The sequence below is a fragment of the Acanthisitta chloris genome, unplaced genomic scaffold (genome assembly GCF_000695815.1).
Source record: "Acanthisitta chloris isolate BGI_N310 unplaced genomic scaffold, ASM69581v1 scaffold7891, whole genome shotgun sequence".
Taxonomy (NCBI): Eukaryota; Metazoa; Chordata; class Aves; order Passeriformes; family Acanthisittidae; genus Acanthisitta; species Acanthisitta chloris.
In genome coordinates, this window is record NW_008657580.1 from 69,016 (window position 1) to 81,558 (window position 12,543).

The window sequence follows — 12,543 nt, forward strand, 5'->3', positions numbered from 1 at the left end:
TTGGCTATTATCAACAAGTCACATCCCAAAGTCCTCACTGAGTTTTTATCCAGTCTCCCACTGATTTGGGTAATAATTTTGCCTGACTAAAGAAAGAATGGAAAATGAGCTAAGGCCTCACTTGGCTAATAGTCAGTCTGAGAACTAAATATACCATTTCAAACTGTGCATGAGATACATCAAAGTGTTTTACAAGCCCAGCTTAGAAGGCAAATACTAAAAGTATAATCTTTATGAGCTTATTTGTCATTCTTTCATAGCCACATTCTCTACATAAACCTAATCATTACATGGATTAAACTGAAAATCTTCTTCCAGTAAACAAGTGCTTTATATAGATTTAAAAATCTTGAAGAACTGTTTCTTTGTAGCTCCTTAGTGTATGTATTAATACTCCATACACAAGGGCTATATTCTTTCCTTCATTTCTGCTCCCATTACAGTTTTTCAGAGACCACAAGAATCAGCCTTAATGAAGATCCAGCTAGGGAAAACAATTCAATCTCTTCTAGTAGCCCTACTTTAAGAACAAGGTAAGTGTACCTGGGCTATTCAGAAGCAAAACCAAAGTACTAACAAATACAATGCCTAGATAATCCTCTATCAGTCTATTTAACAACAGTCTCCTTGAAAAATAAAATTAAAATAGAAACTGCAGATTGGCCTCCAACTTCCAAAACACCACAAGGGTGCCACATAGCTTCATACCAATCAGCTGCATTATCTGCATTAAAGAGGTGGTTTGCTGTTTGGCCTAAGGCTTTTTTCCATTATGAAGCCTCATGGCTGTGTCTTCTCAGCAAGACAAAGGGACTCTGAAAGAGTAAATAGAAACATTTGAAAAGAAGAGAGATCAGAGTAAGTAAGTACTGCAGAATGCAGGAACTACGCAGAGATTTTTTCGTATTTGTGATTCTGCCCTTGAATTATTTTTAATCTCCCTCCTACAAATTATTCTATTAAAATAAAATGACAACAGTAGCTCAGGCAGGTCAGGCTTGGCAAAGGTTACACGTCATGTTTTCTCAAAAGAGGCACTGCTTTGTGAAAATTTGCTTTAGCAGGTTAACAGAAACTACTGGGGTTTTTTTAGCTTCTCTATTTTTTCTCGTGTGTTCATTTCCACATTCTTTTCTCCCACTGAAGCATCATGCCAAGTCACTATACTTCCAGAAGTTATATTCTTATTGTGCTCAACAGTTCTGGCTATTAAGGCCCTTAGGAAAATATGGTTAAGTTACTATTTTTCCTACTACATTGGTAACAACAAATCACAAAGGGGTTTTTCTTTCATTTTCCAAAACAATCCACTTCTAGAACAGCAAAAAATCATGGAAAATTTCATCCCCCCAAACCTAATGTTTTAAATTGCATTTGGGTTTAAGAAAATCAGGGAAAGAAAATAGGAGATAAAATGGAATTTAAAGTGCCTTCTCAAATGTATTGTGGGAGGGGTTTTTATGTTGTTGCAAATCAAATTAAAATCAGTAAGAAAATAGTCCTTGTAAATTACGTAAGAATAGGGGACTTTTTTTAGTTCATAGTCATTTCTATTCTTTTTTTACATTTTGGTTCACTAATTGAGCAACTGAGAACTTAATGAGTCCCAAGGATATCAGACTGCTGTTTATGTCAGTCCTAAGTACCTTCTACTGTAATAGTCAGTAAAGAACTCTGGAAATAACTATAATTACAAAGGTAGGATATATAAAAAAAGTTTCTCCCTTCAGTTCCAGTTGTCCTTCCATACTGTAATTTTTATCCCTATATTTCTCATCTCACCATTGTGCTTAATCTCTAAACACAGTTAAAGATGCAGACCCAAATTCATAGGTTTCTTAACAATCAGCTAATCAATAGTCTCATTGTACTGTATCATATTATACCAGCAGAGGGTCTATCAAATGCAGCAGTCAGTCAATGATTTAATTTTGTAGATACAAGAGTTCAGCTGGGACTCGAGACTCAGCAGCACAAAGTGGTTGTGTCTGTCAGGAAATGTCATGAATGTCATGTGACTGTTTACTTCTGTGCATGTATGAAAACTTCATTCTCTTACAGTAGGCAAAAATACTATTGATCCCTTCAAATGTACAACAGCCTGGAGCAAACAAACACATGGCATAGTCACATCCATCATTTCCTTGGTAAATTCACTACATTAGGTTTTTCCGCTTGGCAGTAAGTTTGACTCAGCAGTAATATCTTTTTAACCCTTTGTGAGAGGTTGTATGGCTGATAAGCACATAGCCCTATCACAGTAAAAAGATACTGGCTAATCTTAGGAGCATAGGTAAGACCATTAAGAAGTCCTGAGCTCGATTCTCCTCTAAGCTGTGCCATCTCTAGCAATGTAACTGAAGAACAAAGTCCTTCATGGTGAAAAAAGAGGAGATAGTGGAATAGAAAATTAACCTTTTTACTCACTTGAGTCCATAACTATATTTTCTTGTTTCAGAACCCCACAAATTGCAAGTTCATCTATTCCTCTGACTGGAGACAGCCAGACTGATGCTGACATCCTAGCTTTCATTAAAGCAAGACAGAGCATCCTTCAAAAGAAGGGTAAATCCTGCCAAAATATTAGGAAGCCAAACCCAAATCTCCAGTATAGGATTTAAAGGCCAAAATAGCTTGAGTCCACATTAAACTGATGCAAGTGTGAACCGATTCTGGCTTCAGTTGTATTACATTATGTCCTCAGCCATTCTAAACACTTGAGGTTCTTCACATGTATTTTTTTTAGTAGCTCAATGCTGCTGCATAAAACTATGAAGGGTCTCTGTTTTCCTCAGCCACCATCAGTGAATTTTGTGGGGCATGCGTGGCTGCGCAGCCTGCTCATTTGAATTCTTTACACTTAAGTAAATGCATTTGAATGTGTTTTCTTGTGGTTAAAATACTTCCAAACTTTTCTGTGTAGATTTTCTTTAAAATATCTGTCTTACTTTTCCTCTGCTACAAGTTTAGTTTTAATGACTAACACCAAATAAAGATTACACAAATGATTGCACTGAACCCTACCTCAGGAGGCAGACTGGCCCACTGTGTCTAGCAGAGTATGCCCTTAACAAGTATTTCACTATATCAAGGTCTAATGAAACTTTCTGTGGGTATTTGTCATCAAACCAGGTACTGAGAACAATTATGTGTTGGTAATAAAATTCACTCTACAGTGTAGGTAAGTAAAATTGGCAGGAAGCAGAAAGTAAATACACAATGGTGGCACTGCAAGGTAGTCTCAAAGTAATTCATCATGGTAAAGAAAAATGACCCATGCTTTTCTTTTCTTTTCTTTTTTGAATAATATTTTTTGTGGCAGCATCCAATTAGACAGAAGATGAAAGTGGTAGTGGTTACTGAAGCAATAACTTTCCATCAGCACTTTAGTGCTGATGGAAGCATTATTCAACAAGCTATCAGCACCTGGCAGATGGTGTTAGCACTGTCACAAAGTGGGGCTTTGGTATCACACTGCTTATCAGAAAACTGTCAGGTAAACACACAGTGGCTGAAAAAACAGCCTCCCTACACTCATCCAAAGCAAACACTTAACACACTTAGGCTTTGGGATCCCTTTTGTCTTTATTTAGAAAAGCTGTTGTCAGGTTTCTTCTGCAAATGAAATTAAGTTGAATTTATAGGCAGCTCAACAGAAGAAGGTTAGAGATAAGTGTCTTACAACAAACATTTCAGGCCTTCAGCAGGTCCAAATCCGACTCAATATGTGAAGTAGAGTAATGTAACTAACGAGCACATCTTGTCCTATGATCATCTCCTAAATTGTAGCATATAAAGAATGTCTCAAATGCCCTTTCCATCCTGATTGTTTTCAGCCACAGGCTATTACCTAGCATCATCCATCCGTTTCAGAAGGAACATTATCAACATTGACAATGATTAGACCACAACTTATAAAAAGTGTTCTCACAGAACAAAGGACAGTCAACACTTGTAAAAGTTCATAGACAAGATGAGCTGCCCTACGTAGAAGAAAAGGAATGGAGTAGAATTTGATCATCCTGGCAATGGCAGGGCTAGATGACTCAAACAATTGCTAAAGCATAGGCAGGGAAACAAAAAAGTAAAGAGACCTTGTAGGTATGACAAATGTGTAAAGACCTGGTATGTCATACATAAAAGACAGCTCGCCAACAAGTTCTTAGAAGGATTTGGGATAAACCTAGCAGGTAAAGGGCTTTTCTTCCTTGACTGCTTGTGAGGAAAGGGAAAACTTTGCAGATTAAAAGGATGGAGGCACGATAGCAGGAACCATTGACCAAAAAAAGTTTTTAAATTCTAATTTAGCGAGATGAAGGAGGATAAAGTCTACAGATTAATAGTACTAAGGAAGTACTTTGTGCTTCAGCACCACAGTGAAACCTGAGGACATTTATGAGATGCAGTGGTAGCCTTTCTAACTGGAAGAAGAAAATGGGCTTAGCAACTCCACTATTCCTATATTTGTGATAGTGTTATGTGTTCCCTTTTCCCATGAGCACATCATTTCACTCTTACTTGAATTGTTTCTAGGCTAAAAGGAGACAGGAGGCACAGTAATTGCTGGTGTGTGTGTGCATTGTTGGTTATTATGGAGTTTCCAATAACGCCTGGATCCAAAGCAGAAGAGAACTGGAGGGTTTTCTTTTGGGGGACAGGAAAAACTATCAGATATAAAGTAGAGTTAAGTGGAGAGACAGAGTAGAAAAATTAATGAATGTATTTCACCTAAAACTTCAGGGGAAAAATTTGTGTTATCAGTCTCACACATAACTTTTCTTCAATAAATTTTAAACATACACAAAATAAACCAAAGAGAAATTATTTGTCCAGAGCCATTAAGCTGAGTCAGCCACCTTCACACAGAAGCTAGGTGTGCTGAGTACCAGTCCAATGCTCTGTTGCCTTCTTCCCAAACTCTCTTCAGCTGAGATGTTCAATAATCACTTCTGCATTTGCATGCAAATGTATTTGCTCTCTGCATGACTATTACACACATAGTCTGAAAGGGTCAGGATCAATAAAGGAAAGAGCAGTAAGGATGCTGACATTTTATAGGCCTAGCAGACTCTGTTTTGGCTGACCCTATGCCTCCTCATGTTGTTTCCTGCCGGGCACTGTTAGTATCTTAGAAGCAAACTGAAGGTCTTACTTTACATTAGCTGAGAAGATTAAAAAAAAAATAAAAAAAATATAAGTATGTGCAGAACCCAACAGAATGGAAAAGAAGTCTCATAAACAGAAAGCATGGGAATGCTCAATATCCTTAGTCACAGTAATACAGGGGTGGGAATGAGAGGTCTCAGTAAAGATTACCTCAGGGATTGTAGGTTGTTACCATTTGCTTTCCAAACAGAGTGGAATTAAAGCAGGTATATTCACTGGGCCTTGTTGGCATTGTTAAAGCATTGTAATAACTACATTGGAAAGCTTTTTACAAAGGCCTACTCTGCAAACATGCTTTTTGGCCTTTGTTCAGTCTTGAGGTAGAGAAATGAAAATGTAGAAGAGCAGAGAAATTATTTTGTGTGTTAAAAGTTTTAATTAAAGTATTTTTTTTCTTTCTCATGTTTTGTGTTCCTGAACTTTGTTTTAAAACTGAAATATAGTCTAACATATTCTTTTTCTCCTTTCAGGCTTGGGGAGCAAATGAAATTCTTGTTGCAGTCCCCTATTTCCTTTGTGAAACAGTGAAAGACCTTCATTCTTTCCCTTCCTCCTCTGTTTAGAAACAGTTATGAGTATTTTAGAGGTACAGGTTTAATTGGTAAATTAATACAGAAATTATTTGTCTTTGACAGCAAAAGCCATTTCTCTGGCTATAGATACTTGAGTAATTGCACTCAGTATCTTCACCTTGCATTACGATTAAGCAAAACTGAAACAATTAATCAGGAATCTGCCTGAGAGAGAATTCATTGTATTTTTCTAAATGTTAAAATTATCTGATGTATTAATGCTCTTCTACAACTTTAATCTGGGAAAGTCTTATTGCTATTGATAGTTTTGTTTGCATCAATTTGCATAAGGCCTTAATAATTACATGTATTTGACTCAAGAGATATCTGTTCAGTAAGAGTAGTTATCTGGGGTATAAAATTCTGTAAAATTTCATCTGAGGTTTTTTCCCCCAAAGAATAACAGTTTCCATATCAGATGATTAGAATACTGAGATTGCCTTGTAATATGAAAACAAATTTATATTAGAAAGTAATTCTAGACCTCAAAATTTCCCAATAGATTTTTTTTCATTTGAATACACTAAAAGTTGTGCAAAATATACACCCTCCCAGAATATATACATTTCAGAAGAAACCATTAACACTTGATCAGCTTGAAATAGAACAGGGCAAATACTTCTGAAAAACAAATAAGATGTGAAAATTTCAATGCAGTTATATCTTACATACAATGTAAGTTCGCTACTTACAACATTATTTTATTGCATAGTATCCAGTTATGCAACAACCTATTTTACACATCAAACTAAAATAAACACATGCAATGCTAAATATAGTCTATTTCTCTGAGATATACAGGCTGTCAGATATAGACTATAATTTTCCATGCTGCTGATAATTTTATAGTCATGTATTTGGAAGGATTTGGGTTGTTCACATAAAAATAAAGCAATATATTGGCAGAAAACACATTTTCTCAAGGACCTGTTGTTGATACTAAATTCTGTGTCAACTTCATAATTATACAGAAGTACATGGTGATTTACTATGTTCAAACCTACAGACACATGTTTATCAAATTAACAACTAATGCAATCAATGAAGAAATATTAATGTTATACCTTTTTCTGCATTTTAATTTCCTGTAAAAGTCAGCACAGCTGCCACATAAATTGGTAAGCTTTATGTAGAACATAGTATGTACAAGGTAAGATAAAAGTCAGATCTGCTCTTGGTTTGAGAAGAGAGAGTTCGAGTATTTGGTCAGAGATGGGAAAATCCACAGGTCTCCCTTTTATTTGTCTGCTTTGTTGGAGATTATATTAAAATGTTCTTCTTCCAGAATTTTTATCTGTGTCTTTATTTTTCTTCTTCTAACTCTGTTACATATAAACACTGTATTAAATGTACACTGAATTATTGTTTATACAGCTTCTTTGAGGAGATCAGGGCCAGCATCCTGCCTCCATCCAACCCTGCTAGCTGGAGCAGAGCCAGATGTTCCAAACCATTGCTGGGTTAAGCAACTGTCTTCTTCAGTTTCCAGTAAAATCCCCATTGCGGTGAATTTATTTGAAGGTAGCCAAAAGAGAATTACTGGTACAACAGCTCCTTTCTTTTGATATTGAAGCATTTCCAATAGCTTTCAGTAACTTGTTAAGAGAATGATCTCAGTGCTATCATGGTATGATTTACGTGATGCTGCTACTACTTGATGATTCAGTGATCTGCTCTCAGTTTTCCACACATCACACTCACAGAGAAAAAAAATTCCTTGCTCTTCTGTTTCAAAATTCTCCAGACTTTTTTTACACAGTTGTAAATTTGGTGTGAAATTTAATCACTGTCAGCAAAGTAGTACCTGATTGGCAGAATGGTCTGAGATTAAGATTAGACCAAATACTTAAGACTGTGGATGAAAGTGCATCCAACAGTAGAAAACCATATAGATATATAAAACCATATAAATAAGTATAAGGTCTTTGTTGCTTCTTTTGGAAATTTTCATAATATCATGTGTAAAGAAAAGATTGTTCATTCAGTAAATAATAGTGTTAAGACATTTTTTTCGCCTAATGTGAGCATAAATCAGGAAGTCAAAATGATTGGTTTAAATTTAGAGTGAGAACAAGATCAGAAGTTGAAAATTGCCAGATGGCAGTGTCATACCTAAACATGGTTCTAAAATCATTTCCTTAATTCTTCTCTGAAGTGGAGAGTTTAAAAGTCATTCACAAAGCAAGGCAAATTAAAAACAATTGAATATTTTCATGTACAAACTGTTCAGGCTGAAATGCATAGCATGTCGAAGAATGGATCCCTGGATCTTTGCATCCACTTTGTCAACTAGTTCTGTACAGAGACTTTTCTTCCAGAAAAACTAGTCCAAAAAACCATGCTTCATCAGAAGTTTGGGAATGACAGGATCAGCCAAGGTATCTTTCAACCATTTTATTACTTATTTTAGAAACAGCTTATTTGTGTCAATGTAAATTATACTCCTACTGATTACAATGGTATTTTTTCTGGCTTTTAAAAACCAGTGAGGAAACCATGTTAGTTATTTTTGGCCTGTTTTTTATTTCACATATTTCCATGTTTAAGATTTATAAGGGACTGTAACAACAATAGGTGAAGCAATTGGAGAACCCTGAATCCTTTGATTTGCTCCAAGTAATACATGAAAAGTGATTAATAATCACTAAGGTTGATTGTAGACCAGGATGTCATTTTGGTATTTGTCCTTGCCAGCATGGCTCAGATTTTCTGTGGGAAAAGCTGGATCCTACTGGGTCAATCCCACGGAGGAAGGAAGATATGATAAGTGAAGGCATAATCAAGGAGGTCATGTTCAGCCCTGGTTTCAAAAAATGTTCCATGAGAAGTCATTCCTAGCTTTGGAACCAGATGCACTCTTACATTCTACATTGGCAGGAAGCACTGGAACAGCAGGACCTCTAAAGAACAGTCAACTTCCAGGTTCAGCTACCCTTAAGAAGTTCTTGCATTGAGCACTTTTTATGTATAATGTTTGTGAACTCAGGTTTTGTTTATTTTTTATTCAGAAGAGCATTAGAAAAACAACAAAAGAATTTAGACAGTGTGCTTTGTCAGCCCATCATCAAAAGGGATGTGCTAGTAATGTTATTTCGGTACATTGTATAGTACACCTTTTTTACCTGAAAGCTAAATCTAATTTCCAATGTGGTAAGTCATGCTGAACTCCCTCTTCAGTATTCAGAACTCAAGCAAAAATCATAAGTCTTCCATTTACTTCCAAATGTATATATATGATTTTTTCCTCTGGCGAGACATAACTTAAGATCCCAAAAGTAAGCCTGAGTGGACATTTTTTCTTAAGGCATAATTTAGACTGCCAAGTTTGGCAGCTGGAATGCTTTGTTGGACTGAACTGAACAGAACAGACTAGGACACGAAACAGGTGCAGTGCTGTATTTGTTCATTTGTATCTTACTAATTTCTTACCCTTAACTGGGAAACATATTTCAACTGAAGAAATTTGTCTCAGCCCAGATATGCACATGGGGTTGCAACCATTCTGGAAAACCAGTAGGCTAGCATTCTCTTGGCATGGTAGACATAGGTCCTTCAAACTACAACATGACAAACACCTGGATCTCTCACCAGAGACAGCCCTGCCAGTGTAACAGGCAGTTGTGCAACATCCCAGGCTTGTCTACCCATAACATTTTACAAGGTATGTAACAACGAGCTATACCTTTTAGCTGTGGAAATCAGATGCAAAAGAGATGTTCTTGTTAGATATTCTGTAAATAATTGTCACTGTTAGCACAGACTAAGAGAAGGCCATCCATCAGTGATAAGCTGGACATACCTGTTTGCTTCATAATGTTGTTGCAGTGCTCTGTAATATCTACGCCACTATAATTTCTATCTCCCTAATGTTTCACTTTTTCAGCTAAAAAGAAACACCAGAGCATCAAGGCTCTGAGTCCTTGCATGCTGCACTTCTCTACTGAAAGCTTACTGTCCCCCAGTCACACTGATAGAGTGGTCCCAGACAAAGTCCAAGATGGTCTCCTGGAAGTTTTCCACAATAGTTTTCCCTTTTCAGAGTTCTAAGTGACCTTCTGCTGCCAGTCAGTCATCCTCTTCTGGATTATGCCTGGCCCTAGGCTATGAGCACAATACAAATGACAAGTACAGAGATTGTCCCAGATACTGATGAAATAATATTTTCAGTCTTTTTCTGTGAGCACTACCTCTCGTTTTAAGGCAGAGTGAAAACAATCTGAATATGTGAGATACAGAGTTTTGCTTCAGCCAGTTTCTTTCAAAGGCCTGACTCGGGAGTATGGAGAACTGTACAGTCCAATAACAGCTATTGTACTTGGATTTGTTTCCCAGATGTTGGAATGGTAACTCAGAAAAGTTCGGGTGTTGTTTCCATTATGTTCATAGGTGACAAGGTTAACAGAAGTTCTCTAATATGGGCCAGGGACTGTGTTGTCAGCACAAGAGGTTTCTTACAAAATGGCAGATGACAGAGCCCTGAGGGGAAAAGTGGCGCAAAGAGGAAAGTGGCACAGACTAGGCAGGTGAGAAGAATGTGAGGTTCAAATACCCATCCAATGGGGAAATGACACAAGGGGTCATACATCAGGATAGGTTGTAAAAGGTTCGATTTGTGGAGGCAACATATGCTCCTTCTTGTGGGGCACTCAACTCATCTGACTCAAGTTACAAATAAGTAAGGCTCTTTTTGCTTCACTGGTTTGGTCTTGCTTTAAAATATATTTGTGAGCACTTGTTTCTCAAAATTTGGGTGCTTGTCCAGGATACTTGTCTCTGTCCTTGTGGACAAGGACGAGGAAACAGGGAAGCATGTCCTGCTGATTTCAGCAGCCCTAGTTCTCTTGTCCCATTTTTGCTGGCCCAGCAGACAAGTAGTACCATTTGAAGAAAAAAAAAAAAAAGAGGAGAGAATCAGGGACAGAGATACGCTCATCAGCCAGTAATTTCTGTGCACAGGATCCAGGTAAGAAAACTGACTGTTAAGTTCTATCCAGGTGGCTGGGAATGTGGGATTGTGAGTGAGAATTATCTGTGAAGTGATTGTGGAGTCCCTCTAACTGTGATTCTGTCCCTCCACAAGGAGATCCTCCGGTGAAGGGACGAAGTGAAACGGTTGAGAGAATATGGGAAACAAGTCTGGGAAAACAGATGTAAAGAAGGGGAAATAATCTAGTCATTCTCTCCTGAGTATCCTGACAGTCCTTTGGGGAGAATGCTTAGTGAATGGGGACAAGAGGGAATGTCTTGTACCCAGAGAAAGGAGAAAACTAAGATGATACAGTATTGTATGTTCGAACGGACTAAGAAGCCCATTCAGACTGATCCCCTGTATTGGCCAAAGTATGGGTCATCAGAGGACTTGATCTATCAAGCTTTAAATCTTTTGGTAAATGGCAAGGAGCCTTTTAGTCAAGAAGAGAGTGATAATGCTTCTTGCTGGAAAGGAACTCTGTCCCTTCTTATGAGCACAGGCTCCAGAAAAATTGAGAAGGGAAAGAAAGAAAAATGGGGTCCTTCAAACAACCCACCTCTCCCTTATCTTCCCGAGCCTCAACCAAATGCTCCACTTTTGAATGAAGCTAATAGGCAGTTTAATGATACATGGAAGGTGGGAAGGGAGACCCTACTGATCCCTATTGGCCTCTGAGTCAAGAGGCTCATAGGGTAAGGATTATTGAGTTAGACCAGTTAAAGAAAGATATTCAGCAATACCCCTTTTCTGTTCCAAAAAAAGAGTCCCAATTCAAAGTGGAGGAAGCAATGTTTCCTTTATGAGAAGTACCAACGCAAGGGGCTCAGGAAGGGGTAGGATATGTGAATGTACCTGTTCAGAAGTCAGAGAATTCAAAAAGGAAGTGAAGAGAACATAGGAAAATCCTTTGGGTTTATCAGAACAAATTGATGAGTTTTTAGGTCCCAAAATCTATACCTGGGATGAAATGCAGGCTATCCAGAGGAAAGACAAATGTTATGTATGGCAGGAATAAGAATCTGGGAGAGAGAGAACTCTCCTGATGTTCAAGGTGGAGTTCCAGAAGAACAAAACTTCCCCATTATGAGACTGAACTGGGGTCAAAACACTGTTGAAGGGAGAAATAATATGTCTGATTGTTTATTAAAGGAATAAAGGAAGTTGTCCTCAAAAGAACAGAGTTTTAAAACACTTTTGAGAACAAGCAACGAAAAGATGAGTCCCCACAGCCTGGTTACAGCAGCTGAGGTGAAATATGCAACAATATTCAGGGATAGACCCAGAGAATGAAACTGGACGGGAATTGTTAAAGGTGAATTTTGTCACCAAGACCTGGCTGGATATTAAAAAAGAAATTAGAAAAGGATGAGAATTGGCATGACAAAGGATTAAATGATTTATTAAGGGAAGCTCAAAAAGTTTATGTAAGAAGACATGAACAACCTAAAGCTAAAACCTGGTGACCACTGTGGAACAGGTGGTTAGACACCAACCGGAGAAAAGGGAAGTAAGGAGAAGGGGAATGGGACGTAGGGGAAGGGGGATGGAATGAGGAAGGGGAAGAGGTAATGCTGTTATCCCTTTGGGAAGAGGGTGAGAGGTGACTTCCTGGCAAGTGAGCCCTAAAAAGTGTTACTATTGTGGGGAAGAGGAGCACTTTCAGAGGGAATTCCCAAAAAGACAGCAGGAGACCAAAGTTTTCTGATCTATGGAATTAGAAAACTATTTTCAAGATTAGAGGTGTCAGAGGCTCTACTTCCTGGGGTCAAAATATCGTGAGGAGCCCTTGAAAAGTTTGCAGTTAGGTCCCCTAGGGGAGGAATTTGTGGTTTT

General features: G+C 37.8%; 1 protein-coding gene across 1 annotated transcript in view; it reads left to right on the forward strand.

The window, feature by feature from the left end:
* The window catches only part of LOC103811774 (kinesin-like protein KIF6), a 61,339-nt gene extending 50,447 nt beyond the window's left edge, over nt 1–10,892 (forward strand). The window contains exons 9-11 of the mRNA XM_009084766.1: nt 444–533; nt 2,459–2,565; nt 10,819–10,892. Coding sequence (XP_009083014.1) covers nt 444–533; nt 2,459–2,565; nt 10,819–10,892 — 271 coding nt within the window. The remainder of the gene's footprint in view (nt 1–443; nt 534–2,458; nt 2,566–10,818) is intronic.
* Nucleotides 10,893–12,543: the final 1,651 nt, after the last annotated feature.